Genomic DNA, 25,785 nt, shown 5'->3' on the forward strand with positions numbered 1-25,785 from the left:
CTGAGAGTCTGGAGGGCACAGCATCTGACAACCCGGAAAATGATACTCCAAGTGTACTCATAGCAATCCAAACCCAGGGGCACTGTGAAAAGAACTGCTTCTGCCGGGCAGTGGGTACATGCCTATAATCCCAGCACTCAGGAGGCAGAGGCAGGAGGATCTCTGAGTTCAAGGTTAGCCTGATCTATAAAGCAAGTTCCAGGACAGCTAAGGCTGTTACACACTGAAATCCTGTCTCAGAAAACACACATATACACCAACCCCCCCCCCCCACACACACACATGCTTCATACCTTTCTAAAACGTAAGGACAGAGATTGATGGGGGAGGGGCATGGTGCCTATGCCTATAATCCCAGGACTTAGGAGGCAGAAACAGGACTGCTCAAATCCAAGGCCAGTCTGAGCTACACAGAAAATTTCAGACCAGCCTAGGCTACCATTTGAGAACTTGTCTTAAAACACAAAACACAGGGTCAGCAAGAAAGTGCAGCTGGAGGCTGGAGACCTGGCTCAGTGGTTAAGAGGTTTTACTGCTCCTGCAGAGGACCAGGGTCTGGTTCCCAGCACCCACATGGTAGCTCATGCCATACGTGATTCCAATTCCAGATGCTCCAATACCCTCTTCTGGCCTCGCTGAGCACCAGGCATGCTTTTGGGAAGTAGTGCATAGACATGCATGCAGGCAAAACACCACACACATAAAACAGATGACATGGCAGGTGAAGGGCTTGCTACCAAGCTTGACGATGACTGAACTGAATCCCCAGAACTCACATGGAGGAAGGAGAGAACTGACCCCTGCAAATTGTCCTCTGACCGCCCCCCCCCCCCCCCCCCAGGAATAAATACATGTAATAAACTAGAGCTGGGGAGATGGCTCAGCCAGTTAAGGCACTGGCTACCAAGCCTGGGCCTTGAGTCTTATTCCTGGGGTGAGGGGACCCCTACAGTTTTCCCTTGACCTCCACAGGTGCTCACAGCTTATGTGTGTCCCACCCCAAGATAAATAAGTATGTCAAGAAACAACCCGGTAAAAACAACAGCAGCAAAACTGGAGAATCTGTTGTAGCTTTTAAAGCATGGTGTCGAGATGAGCCAAGGCCTTGGACTCCGCATACTAAAACGAAAGGATTTCTTTCTTCTTTTGCTTTCAGGGTGTTGCTGGGAAGTGGGGCTGTCTGGGAACAAAGCCTGCATGATCAGGCTCCTTTCCTGATCTTGGGGATCTGTCTTTTTTTTTTTTTAAATGTGTATGGTGTTTTACCAGTGTGTATGTCTATGCACCATGTGTGTCTGGTGCCCACCTAGGCCAGAAGAGGGTGTCAGATTCCTGGGACTGGAGTTTCAGAGAGTTTGGGAGCTGCCATGCAGGTGCTGGGAACTGAACTCCAGTCCTTTGTAAAAGCAGCCAGTGTTCTTAATGGCTGAGCCATCCCTATTTTTATTTTAAAGTCTATGTGTGTGCCTCTGTGTGGATTTGTACACCTGAGTGCAGGAGTCCTCAGAGGTACACAGATTGGTGTCTGTATATTTAAAAGATTGACAATGAATTACTGCTATAGGAATGTAAGTTCCAGAGACTTCTGAATGTAGAGAAGGCTGTGGAGATGATGACGGAGGAGGCAGATGTGTGGATGGGAGCAGGTTGAACAGCAAGTCCTCTTGGGTGGGAGGAGTACCAGCGATAATTAACGTGCTTGGTACCTGTTAATGTGCTGAGGCGGGAACCCAGGGCCTCAAGCCAGGTAAAGCACGCTCTCCCTGAACTATGTGTCTGACCCTATGGAGCACGCTCTCCCTGAGCCACGTGTCTGACCCTATGGAGCATGCTCTCCCTGAGCCACGTGTCTGACCCTATGGAGCACGCTCTCACTGAGGAAATGAGGAGGAGAAAGGGAAATGTCTGCCAATGAGTCAAGGACACAAGCCGAGGACCACATGAGAGCTTTTCAGCAACAATCTCTTTGTGTTTTTACCAACTGGGCAGGCTCAGGTACTAGTCCAAGGACAGTGCCCTTGACACCTCCCCCACTCTGTGACACACACACTTGCCTCCCTCTGGGCAGGGCCAGTGACCGCTCTGAGTGGCACAGTCCCTGAGCCTTGCAGGTGGGTCACCAGCAGCAGCCATGTTCATCAGCTGCAATGTTCATACAGTAATGACGGGGTTGCTAGTTGATGGTCTTTTGGGAAGTGTCTAGATCCTGAAGTTTCTGGCCTGCTCAATGGGTTAGTCCTTGATGGATTCATAATCTGATGGCATCACTAGGAGACGAGGCCTAGTTAAAATCAGTCTCAGGACAGTGCCCTGGAAAGATACAGCTTGCCTCCAGTAAACTCCATGGTATGGTGATATTAGCCCATTTCACTCATGAGAATGAAGTCTATAGGGGTGATTTTACTGGCTGCATGTCATTCACCTAATAAATCCTAGATTCAAACTCAAGAATTAAAAAAATATGTATGTGGTGATATATTTGTCCCCCAATATATTGTGTACCCTAATAAAGCTTATCTGAGGATCAGAGGAAAAAGTCAGCCACTATATTAAAATAGAGGTCAAACAAAGGCAATGGGAGCACATGCCTTTGAGCCTAGCATTCGGGAGGCAGAGATCCATCTAGATCTCTGTGAGTTCAAGGCCACACTGGGAACAGAGCAGGCATGGTGGCACATGCCTTAAATCTCAACACTAGTTAACTGTATAGACAGACAGGAAGTGACAGAGGTGGGCAGGAAGAGGAAGTGATGTAGTTGGGCGGAGAGGAAGTGAGATGGCAGGGACAGAAAGGCATATATATAGGCGTGGGTATACAGGAAGTAGGTCTCTTTGGAAGTTGAGGAGTTGGTGAGGTGAGGTTGGCTGTGGCTTGTCCTATTCCTCTGGTCTCTCGGTTTTTCACCCCAATACTGGCTCTGGGTTTTTTATTAATAAGACCGTTGAGCAATTCGTCTTACATATATTGCACTTATTTGTATGTGTTTATATGTGTGTGTGCACACAAGTGTGTCTATGTGTGCACACAAGTGTGTCTATATGTGTCTGCACACAAGTGTGTCTATATGTGTCTGCACACAAGGGTGTCTATATGTGTCTGCACACAAGTGTGTCTATATGTGTCTGCACACAAGTGTGTCTATATGTATCTATATGTGTCTGTACACAAGTGTGTTTATATGTGTCTACATGTGTCTGCACACAAGTGTGTTTATGTGTGTGCACACAAGTGTGTTTATGTGTCTATATGTGTGTGCACACAAGTGTGTTTATGTGTCTATATGTGTGTGCACACAAGTGTGTTTATGTGTCTATATGTGTGTGCACACAAGTGTGTTTATATGTGTCTATATGTGTGTGCACACAAGTGTGTTTATATGTGTCTGCACACAAGTGCAACCTTGTAGTAGTTTTTTGTCAACTCATACAAGTTGGAGTCATCTGTTGAAGTCACCTGAGGAAATGGCCTCCATCAGACTGGCCTGGGGGCATGTCTGTGGGGCACTTTCTTGATGGTTAAATGATGTAGGAGGGCCCAGCCTACTGTGGGCAAGGCCATCCCTGGGCATGTAGTTCTGGGTGTATAAGAAACTAGCTAAGAAGCTGGGCGTAGTGGCTCACGCCTTTAATCCCAGCAGAAGCAGGTGGATCTCTATGAGTTCAAGGCAAGCCTGGTCTCCATAGTGAGTTCCAGGACAGTCAGGGCTACGTAGTGAGACCATGTCTCAAAACAAACAAACAAACAACAAAAGAAAGAAGAAACAAGCTGAGCAAGCCATGGGGAGCAAGCCAGTAAGCAGCATTCCTCCATGGCCTCTGCACTGGTTCCTGGCTCCAGGTCTATTCTGAATTACAGCGCTGACTCCCTCAGTGATGGACGTGACAGAGAGATGGGAGCCGCACAAACCCTTCCTCCTCAGGCACCTTTGGTCCTGGTGTTCCATCTCACTGACAGACAGTATGCTAACACAGCACGTGTGTCAATGTCAGAGGGCAACGCTGGGGGGCGGCTGTCTCCTTCCACCATGGGGTCCCAGGGTCAAACTCAGGTCCTCAGGCTTGGCACTGTCTACCTGCTGAGCATCTCACTGGCCCCAAGTCCATTTCATCCCAGGTTTTCACTCTAATGCCCCATGGGCTGGGAGCTCTCCTTAAGAAGGGGGAACAGTCAACCATAAACTGAAAACTCAAGTTAATAAGAAAGTCTCACCTGAGGAGAAAATGGTATTTGAGTGAATACAACAAAAATTCCGGCTTCCCACCCGTGGAACCACGTGACCGACACTAACCTGACAGAAGAACTGTTGCTGCGTTCCCGGGGTGTTGCTGAAAGTGCTGGTAGGTTTGGAAGAAGAGACTGGAAGACGATGGGGCACGCTGACCGGTACCGGAGTCCTGTTTGGTTGTGCCAGCTGGTCTCCCGTGAAGTTTGATCCCGATGCCCCAGACTGCACTGTGGACCCAAGACTGGGATGAGCAGTACTGGCCGAGCTAACAGCAGGGAACCGAGTGGGTCCTGACATGTTGGTCACCGAGGACATGGCGGTAAAGCCTGGTCTTCCTTGGGAAGCGCTGCTCTGCCCCGGTGACAGATGTAATACTGTCGGTGATGCCCGCTGCAAGGGCATCTGTCCTCCAACCATCTGAGGAGAGGCATGGTTGACAATCACTGGACTTCCAGAGGTGGCAAAAGTCTGCCCAGACACTAGCTGGACGGCGGTGTTCTGGTTGTTAAGCATCTGTCCAGAGTAGGGTTGGTTGGTCCTGAGCATGTTAGAAGAATTCCTATTCAACATGACATGCTCTGAGGCCGCTTGGCCAGAGATGAGCTGAGAGGGCTGAGTCTGAAGCAGCTGCCCATTTATGGTCTGGACATGGTGTACCGAGTTGGAGCTGACGGAAAGGCTGGTAGGTATAAGGAACTGACTTTGGGGGGTGTGAGGCTGGCCCATGGGGGAATGAATGACGATGCTGCCCCCTGCGCTGCTCACGGCCTGGGAGGTGACAGGCTTTCTCGCGGTGTTCTGTTGGTTGACAATGTTCACAGACATGTGTGGACCAACCACGGAGCCCTGGGGTGAGCTTGCGGAGGCGAAGGAGATCCCCTGCTGTACATGGTGCTGCTGGATCCCCAGGTTGTTCACATTGTACGTATTCTGCTGACCCATCTGGATCGGCTTTGGCTGGATATTAATTGGGACTTTATTTGAATTTGGTGCGAGACCCCTTTGAATAATGATGTTATGCACAGGTAAAGATGCCTGAAAATTTGTGCTGTTAAATGGAACGGTGACAGGCTGTGCTACCGGACTGGAGGTGGAGTTCCCAAACAACGAGTTGCCATTAGGAGTCTGTCTGTGAACCAGAAGTCCTCCACTCACATTGGTTGGGGTTTGCTGCCCACTGCCTTTTAATATGATTTGTGAGCCATCTAGGTTATTAATAGTCATCATGGAAGGCTGACTACCAAATGACCCGATTAACTGTATCTGCCCAGAGCCACTAATCTGGCTGCTATTGGGCAAATGCTGGCTGGGAACACTGATCCCCACGTGCTGCATAAAGCCATGTTGCACACCCACTGTATTGCTTGCAAACGATGCTCCAACAGGCACGTGAGTCACCCCGATAGGCTGCAGTGTCTGACCTGAGTAATTAGAAACAGTAGAAGCCTGAGTAAAGGATGCTGATGAAGAAGGATGAAGCTGAGCTTGTGCAAACTGTGGGCTTGAGCCTATACTGGCATCCAGGTACGCCTCTTGGGCCAACGTCTGTTCAGTGATATTAGCCTCCTGCAAGGACTTCTGAAGAATATCAAAGGGTTGGTCCTCGCCGAGATCAGGAAGAGGAGAAGACTCAAGTTCATCTTCAAGAAACTGAAGACTACTTGAAAGGGGCAGTCCATCACTGGGCCCTTCTCCAAGCTGGCTACTTACACCTTTGAGGGACGATTTAGGGTCAGCGTTCTAAAAAGCAGAAGCAGCATGTTACAAGGCACATGGAACCTTCAGAAGAAACCGTAAAAATCTCACTCTGGAATGAATATAAATAAAGCTTAATGATAGGTTTTCAAAGCACTCCAATTTTTCGTTACTTTTAAACAAGGTCTTATTCAGGCTGGCCTCGAACCTGCAGCCCTCCTGTAAGACACAACTCACTCCAAACTGCTTGCCTTATCTGTCCTATTTTATTTCATTGCTTTGACAGATTATTTTATAGAGAACATGTGAAAAGCAGGCTGAGATGTGGTAGCTCACACCCGGAGTCTCAGAACTTAAGCTTAGGACTGTCAAGAGTTCGAGGTCATCTTGGGCTACACAGCAAGTGCGAGGCTAACGGGCTACACTCTGAGACTGTCTCACACATGAATAGAGAACCTGGGCGTGGTGGCACAGGCCTTTAATCCCAGCACTCTGGAGGCAGGTGGAGCTCTGCAACTTCAAAGCCAGCCTGATCTACACAGCCAGTTCCAGAACAGCTAGGACTGTGAAGAGAGACCCTGTCTCAAACAAACAAACACCTCAAAAAACAAGTATTTTGATTTGCAAAATGTTAACAATACTGAGTCCCCAGCTAATGAGGCATTATGGGCTAAATGATTAGACAGAAAAGCCAGGCAGGACCACCTCACAGCAAATCTTGGAGAATCATGGGGAAAGTGAGCGAGGGCAGGATGAAGGTGGAGGTCAGGCAGGGTGGCTGGCACCTCTAACTCTAGCATTAGGGGCTAAGGTCGGAGAATCGCTGAGAGCTTGAGGGCCGACTGGGACCCAGGATGAAATCCAGCCTCAAGAACAGAAAAGAAGGGGCTGGGACTGTAGCTCAGTGGGTAGAGCCTTTGTCTACCATGCGTGAAGTCCTGGGTTGGATCGCCAGAACCACAAGAAAAATAAAAAGGACACTGAGTCACAAGTCTCCAGGACATGCGCTGGGAGGCTTTGAAGCCACAGAAGCAGGTCAAGAGGTCTCGAAGGATGTGATCAGATAATACCCGGAGATACTTGAAGGACCTGAGCATGGCCACAGACTCTCTGCATGCCATGGAGTTCTCCAGAAGAGGGACATAAAGACTGTGATGATGGTGGCGAGTCCACATTGTTGACTACACCAAGTGGTTTCCATGGACCACTGTGAGACGGTTTGTTATTGTGCTTTCCTACTGAGAAAACAGGACATTGCTGAGATTTACAGATACACCCAAGATTAACATGACTCAGAAGGGGCAGGAAGGACAAAGATTTGAGCAGTCCCATAGCAAACCATCATCTGTAGAAGAATGTGATGGAAAAGATTAAGGTAATACAAGTTTAAGCAGTAATTCTTCTTCTGTGTGTGTATGGTATGTGTAGCATAATGCATACACGGGTCCTGGTGTGCATGGATAGAGGCCAGAAGATGTCTGGTGTCCTGCTCTAGCACCCTCTAACTCACACCCTTGAATTGGGGTCTCACTGAAGCTGGAGCTAGGCTGGCAGCCAGGAAGCCCCAGCAATCCTTCCATCTCAGACCCCCAGCACTGGGGCTATAGGCACTTTTGCAGCCAAGCCTGGCTCTTTATGTAGGTCTGGGGATTTGAACTCAGGTCCTTACTCTGCCACAGCAAGCACTCCCACCTACTAAGCTCTTATACATAGTGATCTAGAGAGTCTCCAAGTAAGATTCCTCAGTTCCCACCCTGTCTACATTCTCCTAGAGCTTAACAACATAGGCTCTAGAAGCTGGGGCCTGAGTCAGAATCCTAGCTACGTGCCTCATGTAATTTTAGGCTGAGTAAAAACTCTCTGTACCTTAGCCTCCTTGTCTACAAAACAGAGCTAATGGTAAAACCACTTTCTGTAGGTACTGTGAACGCTGAGTGCAGTTTATACAAGACCTCAGTAACAGGTACATGCTACACCCTCAATAAGCATTAGTTATTACTTTTTTCTTTGCTTCAGATTAAAATTATTTGTAAGTAACTATAATTAAAAACAGCTTCCGGCCAGGCACTTGGGAGGCAGAGGCAGGCGGAACTTTGTGAGTTCGAGGCCAGCCTGGTCTATAGAGCAAGATCCAGGAAAGGAGTAAAGCTACACAGAGAAACCCTGACTCAAAAAAACAAAAAACAAAACCAGCTTCCTTAAACAAGACTGAACACATTCTACTATGCCTTCCTCACATACAACAATGGAGTCCTTTCACAAGGCTGAAAGCTGAGGAAACGGAAATGTAGGGCCAGAGGTGGTTCAGTGGGCGAAGGTGCCTGCCGCCGCCAAGCCTAAAGAACTGAATTCAAAATCCCTGGGACCCACATGGTGGAATGAGAGATCTGACTTATGGTTGTTGTCCTTCTGACCTCTGCATGTACATATGCACATGCACATGTACATATCGGCACACACACACATGCACATGTACATATCGGCACACACACACATGCACATATACACATGGGCACAACATGTCACCTCCTCCCCTATATACACACATAAAATATATAAATGCTAAAAACAAAGAAACCGGTGAGGTAATACTCATATAAGTCTGACTTATATGAGCAAAAGAAAACACTGACATAATCAGGAGATTTTCCTCTCCTGTAAACTGCAATGAGAGGTAATGATTCTTATCATGCTACAAAGGCAATTGAAGTTTCCAAGATTTCTCTGAGGCAGACAGCTTGCGCGCTGTTTCCAGTACTCACCGTGGAGTTGGCGAAGATTGAATTTGAATTGGCTGCAGAGTACCCTGCACTGGTCAGGTCATCGCTGCTCTGCAAAGGGGCAAATTCAACATGGTGGTTACTGGCAGGGTGTGGAGAGACAAAGGCCAAGTCTGTCTGAGATACTCAAGTGTCACTTACCGACTTATTACTAGGTCCGTGCAGAAAATAGTTCAATGCTTGTGGGTCTCTAGGAAAGAAAGAAAAGAGAGGAAAAACAAATGAACACTCTTACTCATACTTAAATATGTTGTTGATGCTTTTAAGAAGGCAAAAAGAAAGCGACATTATTAGCTTGAGCAAAATCTCCCTATTTTAAGTAATTTCTTCATTTCTGCCTCCTGGAACCAGCCCCTGCTTAGTCCCAGGGACGGCACTCAGGACCTGGTTTGTGGAGGCTGGCCCTCTAACCATAAGGAACACCCTGGCCTGGCATCTTGGGACTTAACAAAACAGGAATGGATTACTGAATTACACGCATATGTGAAGCTCTCTCTTTTGTCTCTCTGCTGCAACCACAGTTAATTATTATTTTTTATTTTCAAAGCCCAGCAAGCAGCTTTCAAGATTCCCACTGAGCTGTTTTCATTCTCAAACCTCACACAAGTGGTCCACCCTGGGTTCCGAAGAGCATCTTACCCAATAAGATCAAGGAGACACGAGTCGTCATCATCATCCATGACAACTGCAAAGAGAGACGAGAGTGAGTTTGAGCAAAGTGGCCGGCAGTGTGCGTGCGACACAATGTGACAGCCTGAGCTTTCCTGTCAGAGTAACCGGCATGCGCGTGAGCGTTCCTTTAGCCCATGATCAAGTGTGTCATTTGAGAAATGCTGTGGGTGGTGGGCCTAGTGTCATTTGCCAGTAGTCCCAGCTACTCAGGTAGGACTGAGTGGAGGGGAACTTGAGTTCAAGAGTTCAAGGCCTGCCTTGGACAGCAAGACCCCAGCTCATAAATAAATAAAGAGTAAATAAGCAAGCAAGCCAGGCATGGTGGGTGGTACACACCTATGATCCCAGAAGTTGGGAAGTAGAGACAGGAAGATCAGGAGGCGAAGGCTACCCTTGCCTACATGACAAGTTTGAGGCCAGCCTGGGCTACATGTGACCCTATCTCAAAAACAAAGCCAATAAAAATAAAGGTAAAATACATAAAATTTACAGTCACTTGAAAAAGTTTTTGACTTCAATTGCTTTTACTATAGCTTGTTTTCTACTTATGGGTAAACAGAGTCTAGAAAAGTCTAGGATAGCTGGCATCAATCTCTCACATGTGGACTCCCTGTAGGACTCTAGAGTAACTCCATCAAATATAGATGGACAAGGGGACAGAAAATTTGCTTTAGAAAAGTTCTCACAGACTCCGAAGCCTTTCAGTGATGTGACTAGACGCTTCTGAACACGGAGAGCAATTTAGATTTCTCAACGTATTTTGGCGATCTCTAGGAGGGCAGAAAGCGGGTCCTTCCCACATCCGGAGACAGAGCAGGAAGCCCTGTGCTGCGGGCGGTCCGGGCTCTGGCCACGGGGCCCGGGTGCTTCCCAGTGCAGCGATACCGTCTAAGTTCAATGCTGAATAATCCATGCCTGGACTGAGAGTGTTTAAAGAAGAAAACCTCCCGCAGAAATTCCCCCGACTCCAGCCCAGAGCTCCCTCTCCCTGCCCGCAGCAGCCCCAAGCATGGCCAGCACAGCTCTGGCCCAGACAGTAACAACTCAACAAATTCTAGGAGAGGTTCTCCCCCGAGAGCCAGTCAACTTACACTAGTGATCCGACACCTGGCAACCCTGCTTCTCACCCATTTCAAGCCATGCGTGGAATAATTTACATCACAGAACGCCAGGGCCAAGAGTTCTGGAGCAGTTGGAAAGGGCAGTTGTGAACGGCAGTTGGACTGAGGAATGAAATCCTGAAGAGATGCCCAGAGGAGGGGCATGCCCAGGGCCGGCAGAGGGAAGAGAGAGTCCTAAGGAGAGGTTTTTCCCTGTTCAAACTCCCTTCTCCCTTCGGTTCCCCCAGATCAGTCGCAAGGCCTAACAGATGTAGAAGTCCCTCCCTCCCACAGGGAAGGGTACTTTCTCTACTCTGGAAGAGCATGGAAGGGTAAGTACTCCTGTTGAGGGACCTTCCTGGGGTAGCTGGGTTTGCTGGGCTGCTGAGTGATTGGGCTGAGTACACCAGCTGAGGAGAAGCCAGGCTGAGGAGAGATGACAGTGAGAAAGGAGGAAGGGAGAGGACCTGTACAGAAGACAACACTGACGGCCAAACTAAGAACAGCCAGCATGGGAAATGGGCTCTAGGACCCAGGCTTAAGTCATTTGAGGTCATGCTGGCACGAATGTTCCTGAACACATGACTTCTGGAAACAGGCCTGGGAAGGAAACAGGAAAGCTATCATCAAAGGGATATGCCAATCTGTCACACAAGCCAGGCACGGTGGCACACATCTGTATTCTCAGCACTTGGGAGGCAGAGGCAGGAGGCTTAATGCAAGTTTAAGGACAGCCCGATCTACCTAATGAGTACCAGGACAGCCAGGGCTACATTAAAAAGCTGCCTCAAACAAACAAATACCATAAAACAGAAAACATACACACAAAAGAAACCCATAATACATCCCAATATCTAACATGCATTAGCTCAAATCATTATAAACCACACCTCATTTCCAGACATCACAATCACATGGAATAAACTGCCCAATTCCAATGTATCTTTCGGCCTATAAAACATGTATTATTTACTTCAACCAGGCTATTTAAATGGAGTATCCCTGTATCCTTAATATCCTTATGTTCGGTCTGTTTGTTTGTTTTTGAGACAGAGTCTCACTATGTATCCCTGGCTGGTTTGGAACTCACTATGTAGACCAGGTTGGCCTTGAACTCTCCCTGGCCTTTGCCTGAGAGTGCTGAGGTTAAAAGTACACATTATCGGGGCTGGAGAGATGACTCAGAGGTTAAGAACACTGGCTGTTCTTCCAGAGGTCCTGAGTTCAATTCTCAGAACCCACATGGTGGCTCACCATCTGTAATGAGATCTGGCGCCCTCTTCTGGCCTGCATGGATACATGCAAACAGAACACTGTATACATAATAAATAAATAAATCTTTTTTTTTTTTAAAGTACACATTAACATGTATGGTCCTTCTAAACGTAATTTCTAAAGTTGAGGATAGGGTCAGTGGTCCAGCACATGAGAAGCACATGAGATGCTGAAGTTTGATCTCAGCATCACAGAAATAAATAAAGTACCTAAGGCTCTGATACAAATTAATTAAGAAAACTGTGAATGAGGGGGCTGAGGAGACGGCTCAGCTGGTGAGTTCTATTTCCAGACCCACATAGTAAGTTGGACATGGTGTTACACACTGGTCACCCCCATGCTGAGGAGCACAGAGACAGGGGGAAGCCTGGACTCGCTGGCTGGCTGGCCCTCCCAGCAGAAGCCACAAGCTCTCCCAGGGAGAGACCCTGTCTCAAGTATAAAGTCGGTAACTTCTGAGGAATGTTGCCCAAGGCTGACCTCCAGCCTCCACACACATGTACATGCACACGCGCACGCACGCACGCGCGCACACACACACACACCCCTCTCCCAGTTTCCCTCCTCCCCTGCTGACACCAGTATCCAGCTCCTCTACTTGACAGTGCTGTGAGGGTAACTCAGTCCCATTAGCACCGGAAGCACTGAGATTATCTGTCACCCCAGACTCTGAGGTGACAAAGCTACCCACGGAGGAGTCCAAACACAACTATTATACACACCTATTTGATAATGGGGTGGAAGCCAGGGTCTCAGATGTGCCCAGCTGAGCAACTTTACCATGAGATGAATTTACGTAATTGTCTATTCTCCTTCACCAAACCAATGAGGCCCATCAAACACTTGACTGGAAAGACAGCCCAACCAGGCAGGCAGCCTTCTCTGGACTGGGGGGTAGAATGTATGAGCCTTCACGGTCAGGGAACCCTGAGAATTCTACTTTTTAAAGACCAGTGGCTGGGCATGGTGGCGCACACCTTTAATCCCAGCACTTTCAAGGCAGACACAGGTGGATCTCTGTGAGTTCGAGGCCAGCCTGGGCTACATAGAGCTCCTATCTCAAACAACAGCAAAAAAAGGGCTTGCGAGCTGTCTCAGTGGGTTGAGGCATCTGTCACACAAGCCTGACAACCCGAGTTTCATTCACACAACCCACAGAAAGGTGGAAGGGGAGACCCAACTCCACAAAGTTGTCCACTCACCTCCATGTGCACAACCCATAATAAAAAAAAAAAAACGAAAATCTTTCCCCAGTTTAATTGTTTTAAAGATTTTTATATGTGTGAGTGTTTACCTACAAGTATGGATGTGTGCCAACCACGTGTGTGTCTGGAGAGGCCAGAAGAGGGTGTCAGATCCCTTGGAACTGGAGTTACAGATCCAGGTTGTGAGCTGCCATGTGGGTGCTGGGAACCTAACCTGGGAGGTGAACCTGGGCCCTCTAAAAGAGCAGCAAGTACTCAGTACTGAACCATCTCTCTAGCTCCCCAGTTGATGTTTTTTAATTAGCTAATGAATTTGTTTAGAATTGTATGTGTATATAGGGTGTGTGTGTCATGGCTGCTAATGTATTTGTTTAGGATTCTATGTGTATATAGCATGTGTGTGTCATGGCTGCTAATGTATTTGCTTAGGATTCTATGTGTATATAGCATGTGTGTGTCATGGCTGCTAATGTATTTGTTTAGGATTGTATGTGTATATAGAGTGCATGTGTCATGGCTCATGTGTGATTCTTGCCTCCCACCATGTGAATCAAGGGATCAAACATCAGGCCTGTCAGAAAGGGCCTTGACCCACGAGCCATCCCAGGCCCTCCCCGGTGGGCTCACTCTCTCTGGATTCCTCCTTGGTTCCGAACTTTGGTTGAGGTCTTTCCTCATTCACGTACAGCCCCACAGTGGCGGGATGGGCCACCGACACCATGTGAATTTTGTAAGGCTGTGTTGTATGAAAGATGGATCCTTCTCTAGGGGAGACTCCCAAATAGACGACTGGAAACTATTTCTTAGTCCAAGACAGGTGACTGGGCATGGCGACGTCTCGGCGAAAGCGGCTGTGTGCGGCAGGGCTGGTCCTAGGGGAAGTGGGGGGGAGGGGGCAGAAGCTCTTACGCAGCTTGGCTTTGAATTCAGAAAATAGTAAAGCTAGTATTTAAAGATCAGAGAGTTCTAAGTCATCCTCGGTTACATACCAAGTTCAAGGCCAGCCTGGGCTACCAGAGACTTAGTCCCAAAACAACAACAGCAAAAGCAGCGTTTCAAGTCCACTAGCCGAGTACATCAGATCCATGTGTTTCTGAAATTCTAAGCTAATGGCAGTTGGGGACAAAAAATGCTTGACCTTGGAAGGCTACAATTTCAACTTCTTCACCAGGTGAACTTCGCAAAGATGAGTGGAACTGTCTCCCCCGCTTATCCTGCCCTGCCTGGTGATGTTTTTTTGTGACAGGGTTTCATGCTGCCCTGGCTGGCCTTGGACTCGCCATGGAGCCAAGGGGGAACTTGAACTCCTGATCCTGCTGCCTCCACCTCAAGCCACCACATCCAGCTCTCTGCTCTTTTCCTTCTTCCAAAAATACAACCTAGAGACGATGACATTAAAAGACCACCAAAGAGCCACCACAGCAGGCGAGCTCATCAAAGCAGGAAATTCAATGCACTGGCTCATTTCTGGTGGTGCGCTGAGCAGCAGCAGGGGGCGCCACCGAGAGACCTTGCTAGGCTGCAAGCGGACAGGACCAGAGTCTTCAAAATTCTGTTTCTCAGCTCTGAGACTTTTACCCACAGTCTCAGTGTTGTTACTGCTATGATAAAGACCAGGACCAAAACCAGTTTGGGCTTATTTCAAAATGGCTTATTTCAGCTTACACTTGCACATCACAATCCATCATGGAGAGCAGAAATCAAGGCAGGATCCTGGGGACGGGAGCAGAAGGGACCATGGAGGACTGTGCTCACTGGCTTGCCCCCTGTGGCTTGCTCAGCCTGCTTTCTTACACAACCCAGGCTACCTGCCCAGGAGTGACAGCACCCACAGTGAGGTGGGCCTAGCCCTCCCCCAGCAATCATTAATCAAGAAAATGCTCCACAGACAATGTGAGGAGACATTTTCTCACTGAGGATCCTGCTCCAGATAAGTGGAGCTTGTCAAGTTGACGACAGATAACAAGAATAAAACAAGCAAAACCAACCAGACACCCAAACAGCTGCCACCTCCTGCTTTCTTTTTCTTTTTCTTTTTTAAACAGGGTGTCTCTACGTAGCCTTGGCTGTCCTGGAACTTGATCTGTATGTAGATCAGGCTGGCCTCGAACTAACAGAGATCTGTCTGCCTCTGTCTCCGGAGTGCTGGGATTAGAGGCGTGTGTCACCATAGCCTGTCTTAAAAAATATTTTTAAGGTTTTAAAAATTATTACTATTTTATGTCTAAAATTATTTTTGCCTGTATGTATGTCTGTGAACCATATGAGTGACTTGTGCCCCAAGAGTTCAGAAGAAGCCAGGTGGTGGTAGTGTATGCATCCAAGTACTAGGGAGTTACAAGGCCAGTCAAGGTTACACAGAGAAATCCTGTCTTGAAAAAACAACAAACAAAAGAGTTCAGAAGAAGGCATGGGATCCCCTAGGACTAGAGTTATGGACAGCTGTGAACCACCATGTGGGTGCTGGAAACCAAACTTGGATCCTCTGCCAGAGCAGCTAGTGCGCTTAAATGCTAACTAAGCCCTTAAGGTTTATTTTTATTTATTTACTGGTGTGTGTGTGTGTGTGTGTGTGATGTGTGTGCAAGAGCCCATGGAGCTCAGAAGAGGGTATCAGAGCCTTTGGAACTGGAACAACAGATGGTTGTGAGCTACCATATGGGTGCTGGGAACCAAACCAGGGTCCTCTGCAAAAAAAGAAAGTTCTCTTAACCACTGTTCCATCTCTTTTTACTACCTTTTATTTACTCTTTGTAATTTCATTCATGTATATAAATCTTCATCATATCCACCCCAACTCCTCCCTCCACTCCCCCAACACTTTCCCCTCCTATCTTCATACATACATACATGCGCGCGCGCGCGCGCGCGCGCGCGCGCACGCACACACACACACACACACACACACATACACAAATTCACTGACGACAATCAATGCTAACGCTGCCTGCTGGGAGCCACACCGGGTCCTCTGCAAGAGCACCATGTTCTTAACCACTAAGTCATCTCTCCAGCACCCGCTGTTGTTTTCTCACTATGTAGACCAGGCTGGCCCAAACTCCTGGCAATCATCGGCCTTTCCAGGACTGGGGTTATAGGCGTGAACCTCTGTACCATGTATTTTTCGTTTTTTTGAGGTTGTTTTGTTTTGGGTGGTGCCAGGGACTCACACTTAGAACTCTGTGTCGGTTCTCTCTTTTGTGTGTCTCATGTGCTAGAAACTCACGGAGTGGTTTCTCTGTCTTCTTCCTTTCCTTTCTCTCTCCTCTCTTTTGATGAGACAGTGTCATGTAGACCAGGCTGGACTCGGATTCAATTTGTAGCCCAGGATGACTCCGAACTTCTGATTCTCCTGCCTCCCCTTCTGAAGAGCTGGTGTTACAGGTGTGCACGTCCATAACTGTTCATGTGGTACTGCGGATGGACCACAGGGCCTCATGACAAGCATTCTACCAACTGAGCTACATTCCTGGCCCTGTACCTACTGTATTTTTGTTTTTAAACACTGTTTTGATCTCTAGGAGTCTAGAGCTGTGTGTGTGTGTGTGTGTGTGTGTGTGTGTGTGTGTGTGTGTGTGTGTGTGGTGTGTGTGTGTGTGTATGTGTGGTGTGTGTGTGTGTATGTGTGGTGTGTGTGTGTGGTGGGTGTGTGTGTATGTGTGGTGTGTGTGTGTGGTGGGTGTGTGTGTATGTATGTGTGGTGTGTGTGTGTGGTGGGTGTGTGTATGTATGTGTGGTGTGTGTGTGTATGTATGTGTGGGGTGTGTGTGTGTGGTGTGTGGTGTGTGTGTATGTGTGGTGGGTGTGTGTGTGGTGTGTGTGTATGTGTGGTGGGTGTGTGTGTGGTGTGTGTGTGCTGGCCAGAGGATAACCTCGGGTGCTATTCCTCAGATACTGCTGTCTGCCTTTATTTGCTTATTTATTTGTTTGTCTATTTTTCGACAGGCTCATTCACTATCCTAAGGCTTACCAGGTAGCTAGGCTGGCTGGCCACGAGTCCCAGGGCTCTCTCTCCCTGTCTCTGCCTCTCTAGGGCTGCGATTCTAAGCACGAGCCGCTGCGCTTGGCTTTTTTAGGGGTGCACTGAAGATGTGACTCGGGTCCTTGTGCTGCACTAGGCCTCTCATTTAATATAGCTCATTCTCCCTCTGTGGTCCCTCCCCTTTCCGTGGTGCTGTAGGTCAGACAGAAACCACGGCCTCAGACTGCTGTGCACTGTCTGAGCTTATGTAAAATAGTGGTGACTTTTAACCATTTCCCTCCACAAATTCTCCATTTATGGTCTGCTCACTATGAGAGGCATTTCCTGCTACTTTAACCTCCGTTGACCTCGAGTGGATGCCAGACACCTGTTTCTTTTTTCTTTTCTTTTTCTTTTTTGTTTTTTGGAGACAGGGTTTCTCTGTGTAGCCCTGGCTGTCCTGGAACTTGCTCTGTAGACCAGGCTGGCCTTGAACTCACAGAGATCTGCCTTCCTCTTGTTTCCCGAGTGCTGGGATTAAAGGTGTGTGCCACCACTGCCCAACTCAGATATGTGTTTCTTTCGATTATTGTTGTTGTTATTATTATTATTATTATTTTAATGCAGGGTCTCTTGTGGTGATATTGTATACCCTAATAAAATTTACCTGAGGATCAGAACAAGCCACTATAGTAAACATAGAGGCCAGGCAGTGGTAGCACACACCTTTAATCCTAGCACTTGGGAGGCAGAGATCCATCTGGATCTCTGTGAGTTCAAAACCACCCTGGACTACATGAGATTGACTCAGTCTAGGAGAGAAAACAGAGCCAGGCAGTGGTGGCACACGCTTTTTTTTTTTTTTTTGGTTTTTGTTTTTCGAGACAGGGTTTCTCTGTGTAGCTTTGCGCCTTTCCTGGGACTCACTTGGTAGCCCAGGCTGGCCTCGAACTCACAGAGATCCGCCTGGCTCTGCCTCCCGAGTGCTGGGATTAAAGGCGTGAGCCACCACCGCCCGGCTTGTCTTTTTTTTTTAATTATAAGACCTTTAGAAATTTGAACAACAGTCTCTAGAATCTATCCTGGCCTCAAACTCAAATGATCTTGCTTCAGCCTCCTGATTGGCTGGGACTACAGGTAAGGGCCACCTCAGTGGGCCACCACATCTGTACATGTTAAATTTATATTACCAGGTGCTGAGTCATTTTTAATTAAAAACCTATTTTTGTGTATGGATGTTTTGCAATATATATTTACTTACTTATCTCTCTCTCTTTCTCACTCTCTCTTCCGCTTTTCCTCCCAGGAGGTGCTTGCGCTCGCGCACGCTCTCTCTCTCTCTCTCTCTCTCTCTGTCTTTCCTATCATCGTGGATGCAGCGTCTGAGTTGTAAATTATGATACGCATACATCTGCCCAGCATGTTTCCCTGCATGCACAGGATACCCTCGGGGGTCCCCCGCACAATAATTCATAACATATCCACTTACTTACAAAGTGACTTTGTGGTGGTTTAAAAAAAAATGGCCCCCAACAGGAGTGGCACTGTTAGGAGGTGTGGCCTTTTGCAGTAGGTGTGGTCTTATTGGAGGAAGTCTGTCACTGTGGAGGCGGGCTTTGAGGTCTCACATATGTTTAAGCCATGCCCAGTGTCTCAGACCACTTCCTGTTGCCTCTGAGTCAAGATATAAGACTTCTCAGCTCCTTCTCCAGCACCATGTCTGCCTGCATGCTGTCTTGCTTCCCACTCTAACAATAATGGCCTAAACCTCTGAACTGTAAGCTGCCACCACAATTAAATGTTTTCCTTTATAACAACTGCCATGGTCATGGTGTCTATTCACAGCAATAGAAACCCTGAGACAAACTTTTTTTTTTTTGAGACAGGGTCTCTCTATATTGCACTGGCTGTTTGGAACTCACTATGTAGATCAGGTTGGTCTTGAACTCAGAGATCTGCCTGCCTCTGCCTCCTGAGTGCTATGATCAAGAGCATGTGCCACCATCCCAGCATCAGAATAAGGAGCATTTTAATGTCATTTAGGATAAAGCGTGGTCATCGCACTCCTTTGCCCTGTGGTGGTTCTGAGCTGTTAGGTCTGTAACTACAGGACCTCACCTTCTGGGACGCTTGCTGCTTCTAAGGAGCTCGTCACCTTTGGGAAGAGGGGCATGCAGGGACTCATTACAGAGGCTGGCAAGATGGCTCAGTGGGTAAAGGTGCTTTCCACACATGCCTGGAGACCTGAGTTCAATCCCCAGAGCCAACAGGAGGTGGGAGAGCCAACTCCACAGAGCTGTCCTCTGGCTCCACACACGCACTGCAGCAGGCGTGCTCCCCAGTCAGTGCACACACACACACACACACACACACACACACACACACACACACACACACACGCAGTCAGTGCACACACACACACACACACACACACACACACACACGCAGTCAGTGCACACACACACACACACACACACACACACACACACACACGCAGTCAGTGCACACACACACACACACACACTAACAACAATACATCATGAAAGGGGTTGCATTTCCTGGCCGTGTCTCCCTAACTTTTCCAGGTGAAGGAACTTGCTGTGAGAATCTTCCTGGACTAGGCTCCCGAACTCATCCGTAGGGTGGGGAGAGTGGATGGTCCAGGGGACCGAAGCCAGGACAGCTCCTGAAAGGCTTCCATCCCAGGCCTGTCTCTAGTTTCATTTCATAAATCCCAAGGTGGGGCAGGCAAGCAAGCAGGATTTTACAGAAGCCTATGAGGCGGTCGGCAGGTTGGTTGTTAAGGGCAACAACTCATTGTTTCCGCTATTCCTGCAGGTCATCCTGTTCCAGGTGGCAGGTGAAATCATGCTTGGCAAATAGGCAGGGCAAGCAGCAGGTTAAGTCAGTCACCAAATACATCAATAAACCAATATCTAATAATTGGTATTTTCTACCTTACTCTACTTCAAATTCACTGGCTTTCTTGTGAAATAATGACATTGTGTATGTTAGAAAATCATTAATCCCAGCACTCGGGAGACAGAGGCAGGCAGATCTCTGTGAGTTCGAGGCCAGCCTGGTGCACAGAGTGAGTTCCAGGACAGCCAGGGATGCACAGAGAAACCTGTCTCGAAAAAACAAAAGGAAATAAAATAAGATGCAGATGTCAGGACAGGAGATACACTTTGGTAGTTGTGGGGCAGGAATAAGAATGACCATAGGCTCATTAGCCACCAGGAAGTGCCGCTATATGAAAAAATTATATGGATTAGGAGGAGTGGCTTTGTTGGAGGAAGTGTGTCACTGGGGTGGGCTTTGAGGTTTCAAAAGTCCATGCCAGGCCTAGTCTCTCTTGGTCTGTGGACTGCGATGTAGCTCTCAGCTACTTCTCCAGCACCGTGAGTGCTGCCATGCTCCCGCCAAGAGGATAATGGACTAAACCTCTGAAGTCATAAGCAAGAAATTCAATGCTTCCTTCATAGGAGTTGTTTTCTACAGAGTCTCTTCACAGCAATAGATCAGCAACTGAGACAGCAGGAAAAGTGCTTACCACAGAAGCCTAACACCCCGAGTTCAAATCCCCAGACCTCTCATGAGAACGAAATACAACAGCACATACATCCGGAATCCCACTGTCTCCCTGAGGAAGAGACCCTGTGAGTGCACACACACACACGCACCCATGCCCACACACATCCCTGTACATGGGCCACAGCACACATGTCGGGGTAAGAGTACAACCCAAGGGAATCATAGAATCTCTCCTCCTACCATTCAGGTCCTGGGGAGTGACCTCAGGGTTGGCAGGGTGCCTTTCTTTTTTTTTTTTTTTTTTTTTTTTTGGTTTTTCGAGACAGGGTTTCTCTGTGTAGCTTTGCGCCTTTCCTGGGACTCACTTGGTAGCCCAGGCTGGCCTCGAACTCACAGAGATCCGCCTGGCTCTGCCTCCCGAGTGCTGGGATTAAAGGCGTGCGCCACCACCGCCCGGCTGGCAGGTGCCTTTCTTAAGTGAGGCATCTCATCAGCTCCAGGTTTTCTACTTAAAAAAAACATAGGGACACTTGTACCTGATGTATGATGATGTCAGTCATAAGTAGGAAAAAGGGAGGGAGATCACTACCAGCAGCCCCACCCTAGCCAAAAGTTCCCTGAAACACCATCAAAACTAAGTTATTAAGAGAATGCCAGGGCTGGAGGTGGCTCAATGCATGTGTGAGTGCTTGTGTAAAAGCAATGGTACTTGAATTCAAATCTCTAGCACCCACATTAAAAAAAAAAAAAGCCAGACACAGGTAGACACCACGAGTTTGTTGGGCAGCCAGCCCAGCCAAAATTGTGAGTGGTAAGCTTGAGATTTCAGAGAGAGCCTCTCTCAAAAATAAGGTGGAGGGTAACAGGTAAAGACACTTGCCAGCATCCTCTGGTCTCTACACGTGTGCCCAAGGGTGTACATGTCCACTCATATACATGGGCTACACTACATGCACATACACACAAACATAATTAGAGTTAAGAGTGTTCGTTGTTCTCGCAGAGGACCCAGGTTCAATTTCCAGCACCCACACGGCAGCTTCCAACCACCTGTCATTCCAATTCCAAGGAAGCTCTCTTCTGAACTCTGTGGGCACTGCATGCACAGGGCACACAAAAATGGATGAAGACAAAACACCCATACACATAAAATAAAATGGGAAAAGTACAAAGGTAATTATTAAAGAAATAGCAATTCTGACACTTGGGAGGCAGAGGCAGGAGGACCAGGAGTTCGAGGCCCATCTGGGCAAGAGACCCTGCTTCAGAGGGAAGAAGGCTGGAAACGGGCCTATAAACGACACTGCCTTCCATCACGAAGCCTTGGTTTAGGGAGCTGGCTGGCTGTGCAAAGTCTCCAATCCTAGTGCTCTCTGTCAATGAGTAACATGTAAAATATTTTGGTTTTGCAGTATGTTCCAAGAAAAACAGGCCCTATGAAAACAACCAAAAATGTTAACAGAATTCCATTCTAGAAAGGCATCGCCAAGGATTCCCCTCCTAAAGGCAGACTCACGGACGATGTGTGGCAAAATCCATTTTTAAAGAAGAAACATGAGAGGACTTTAAAACTGTTTTAAAAATGATTTAGCACGCTTGTAATGTAGCATGACAGAGGCCAGGATAAGGGTTATGACTTCCAGGCTGGCCTGTGTTGCACAATAATAATAATCTGCCTTAAATAAAGTAACAACAGGCCGAGCCTGTTGGCAACACCTTTAATCCCAGCACTCAGGAGGCAGAGGCACCTCTGAGAGTTCAAGGACAGCCTGGACTACACAGGGAGTCCCAGTCCATCCAGAGCTGTGGGAGGCACACAGAAGTACCAGGGGAACCAGGGATGTTCAACACACAGGCTTGTCCCTTCAAAGGAAGGGGTGTACAGCCTGTTCTCCACCCAGAAGGCTGGGAGCAGATGTGGTTAACAGCTTGGTGACCTTTACACTATCTGTGTGGCAGAGACCACACTGGATCCTCCCCCAGACCCTTAGCGTGAGCTTGTCAATCTACCTATCTTTAAGGAAGGTATCACATGTAGTCAATTTATAGACCCCCATCTTTATGGAAAATGTCCCATGTACTTTACAAAGAGTTTTGATGTAGTCATATATTAAGCTTTACTGTGCACACAGGATTGAGTTATTTACCAACCAGGAATTTTTCACCCAATTGTGCTGTGCTTAAATATGCCTAAAATAAACTACTTGGGGTCACATTCCAACACTGGCTACTTAGTCGAGTTGAACCCAACTGGCTTCCTGCCTCCAGCAGCTGTCCCTCTGCAGATACACTACCCCCTCCACACACAGAGTGACAGAGTGAGACTCTACCTCAAAATAAGCAAACAAATCTAAAATCATGGGACAGAGAGAGTCAGCAGACAGAGGCACCTGCTGACAAGCTTGACCACGTGAATTCAATCTCCAAGACCTACATGGTAGAGGACTCCTTCCTGTTGTCCTCTGACTTCTCTACTATGTGCAGCAAAATAAATAAATGTTTTAAAGTATTTGAAAAAATAGAATTCAAAAAAAAATCTCTAACTTAATGTAAGGTCCTTTTGCTAGGAAGATTTCAAATCTATGAGGAAAAGGAATACTATAAATTAGGAGAAAGAATTCTAGAAGTGCTTGTAGAGGATGCTGGGTATGGGGCTGAGAGAAGCAACGAGTCTAAACTGTGGAAGACTGAGGACTGAGGGAGAGCAAGCCTCATCCTTTTTCTGAGATGGGGGTTTTGCTCAAGTGATCTTCCTCGCAGCCTCCTTGGTAGCTGGACTACAGGTACAGGCCAGCATGCCAGGGAAAGACACCAAACCAAATGGATGGCAGAGGTCCCACTGGAGAAATGCTGCACACCACAGGCCTCCTCTCCATGGCATTCACAAGGCAAAGTGCCCATCTGTTCGATGAAAGTTAGTTTCCCATAGAGCTTGCCTTTCTCTCCAACTCCACTTCCTCGACTATTAGCTCCCAGAAGGCCTGGTGTAGCCCTCCTTCCCAACAGAAATATGTTACAAGTGAGAGCTGTATGTATAAGCTTAAATTTTCTAGTAGCCATTTTGTGTGTGTGTTGGGGTCAAACCCAGAACTTGACACAGGCTAAGCATATAGCCTGCTCTGAACCACCTCTTAGTGCCCCCACTTTTGTTCTTGTTTTTCAAGACAGGTTTCTCTGTGTAGCCCTGCCTGTCCTGGATCTCACTCTGTAGACCAGGATGACCTCGAACTCACAGAGATCTGCTTGCCTCTGCCTCTGAGTGCTGGGATTAAAGGTGTGTATCACCACTGCCCGGGTAGTGCCCTCACTTTTAAGTTTATTGAGATAGGGAAGGGAGTTAAGAGACAGTGAGTGTGTGCACACAAGTGAATGCACACGGACATCACACTTGTCTGTGGAAGGCACTGGACAACTTATGGAGTCAGTCAGCGCCTTCACCCTGCTGAGGGAGGCTCTCTTGCCTCTGGAGGCACTGCAGACTCCAGGCCAGCTGACCCACGAGCTTCTGTCCCGTCCTCCTGTCCTCTTCCTACCTTGTCACTGGAGTGCTAGGATCACATGTACAAACCACCACGTCCGGCCTTGTGCACGGGCCCAGACATCAAGCTCAGGAATTCAGGCTCCAGGACAAGTGGTTTTACAGTTGAGCCATCTCCCTGGTTCAGTGCCCCCAAATTTACAAAGTTTAATTAAGTTTGTTATAAATAGCCCAGCATATCTAAGACATTAATTAGAACATGTAATCCACGTGTTAACAAGATACTCTGCATTCTTGGTTATTGTATCGCCTTCAGACTCTTCTGTGGACTTTATACTTGGTAAGTGCTGTCAACCACATTTCAGGGCTAACAGCCACGAGTAACCACTGGCCACCGTAGAATTTAGGCCTAGAAACTCAGAGAATTTGGTTTTAGAAAATACTGGGCTGGGAAATGGCAGCACATGCCTTTAATCCCAGCACTTGGAAGGCAGAGGCAGGTGGATCTCTGTAAGTTGGAGGCCAGCCAGGTCTACAGAGCGAGTTTCAGGATTGCCAGGGCTACACAGAGAAACCCTGTCTCCAACAACAACAACAACAACAACAACAAAAAAAAAAAAAAAAAAAAAAAAAAAAAAAAAAAAAAAAAAAGAAAGAAACTATTGGCTTAGGCATTAATCTCCTTGTTGCTCCTTACAAATAAGGAGGAAATCTTTTATAAGACAAGAATTGAGCTGAGCACGTGGGAGGCTCACAAAGGAGAGTGAGGCTCAAGGCTAGCCTGGGCTACATAGTGAGGAGGAGAGGGGGAAAAGAAGGGCCTGGAGAGATGGCTCAGTGGTTACTCTTAACTAACTGGCTGCTCTTGCAGAGGACCTGGGTTCAGTTCCCAGCACCCACATGGCAGTCCACAACCTTCTGTAACGCCAGTTCCAAGGGATCTGACACCCTCTACTGGCCTCCACGGTCACCAGGCATAAAAGTGTGGCACACACATACATGTAGGAAAAACATTCATCACATAAAATGAAACACATCTAAAAAGGGGGGGGAAGGCAGGGAGGAGGGACTCGTCACAAGGGTGTGAGTGAAGGGCTGGTGGGGTACAGCGTAAGGCACAGCACTGTCTGGCATGCACAAGACCCTGGCTTCCATCCCTTCAACTGCAAAGGAGGTAGGGGGTGAAAAGTATTTACCCAAATCATTTCTTGTTGCTTCTGCAGATTGAACCCAAGGCCTCATGGATGCTGAGTGTGCTCTGCCATTGAACTGCATCTCTAAACACTTTCCAGGGGATGTGACACTATGTGACGCTAGGTCAAGGTTGAGAACCATTCAATCATCACAGAACTAGTATCTGCAGTTGGCCCAACTCCAAAAGCTGTTTTATCTTGTCTATGCCACACCACCTGAATGCTCCCAACAGACTGGCATTGAACTTGCTAAATGACCAAAGATGACCATGAATATAGAATCCTCCTGCCTCCACTTCCTGAGCACTAGGATTATAGACATGCACCACCACACCCAATTTATGCCATGCTGGGGATCGAACCCAAGGCTTCGAGAATACGAGGAAAGGACTGAGCATCACCTTCAGTGCTGAGTTTGATTCTGTGCTTTCTCTGTTTGCTGTTTGTGTACAGGGTTATGTATGGCTGTGTTTACATCTGTGAGTGCACACGTGTGGAACCTTGTGCTGGTGTGTGTGCATATGTGGAGGTCTGAAGTTGTTATCAGGAGTCTTCCTTAATGGATATCCACTCTGATTTATTGCGGCAGGGTCTCTCAGTTGAACCCAGAGTTTGCCAGTCAACTAGACCAGCTAGCTAGCCACCTTGCTCTGGTGACTGTCCCTG

At 47.7% G+C, this 25,785-nt stretch overlaps 1 protein-coding gene across 3 annotated transcripts in view; it reads right to left on the reverse strand.

Moving 5' to 3' along the window:
* Bicral (BICRA like chromatin remodeling complex associated protein) overlaps positions 1–25,785 on the reverse strand; it is a 61,153-nt gene that overhangs the window by 24,023 nt on the left and 11,345 nt on the right. The window contains exons 1-5 of one of the 3 annotated variants that reach the window (XM_052745511.1): positions 16,180–17,754; positions 9,341–9,386; positions 8,843–8,891; positions 8,684–8,752; positions 4,290–5,966 (exon numbers count right to left, since the gene is read on the reverse strand). In XM_052745511.1, the coding sequence (XP_052601471.1) occupies positions 4,290–5,966; positions 8,684–8,752; positions 8,843–8,891; positions 9,341–9,386; positions 16,180–16,351 (2,013 nt within the window). In that variant the 5' untranslated portion in view covers positions 16,352–17,754. Of the gene's footprint in view, positions 1–4,289; positions 5,967–8,683; positions 8,753–8,842; positions 8,892–9,340; positions 9,387–10,059; positions 13,558–16,179; positions 17,755–25,785 lie in introns of those variants that run through there. The other 2 variants (XM_052745513.1, XM_052745512.1) reach the window with 2 other exon arrangements.

The sequence above is a fragment of the Peromyscus californicus genome, unplaced genomic scaffold (genome assembly GCF_007827085.1).
Source record: "Peromyscus californicus insignis strain IS unplaced genomic scaffold, ASM782708v3 Scaffold_19__1_contigs__length_69161282, whole genome shotgun sequence".
NCBI classification, from domain to species: domain Eukaryota; kingdom Metazoa; phylum Chordata; class Mammalia; order Rodentia; family Cricetidae; genus Peromyscus; species Peromyscus californicus.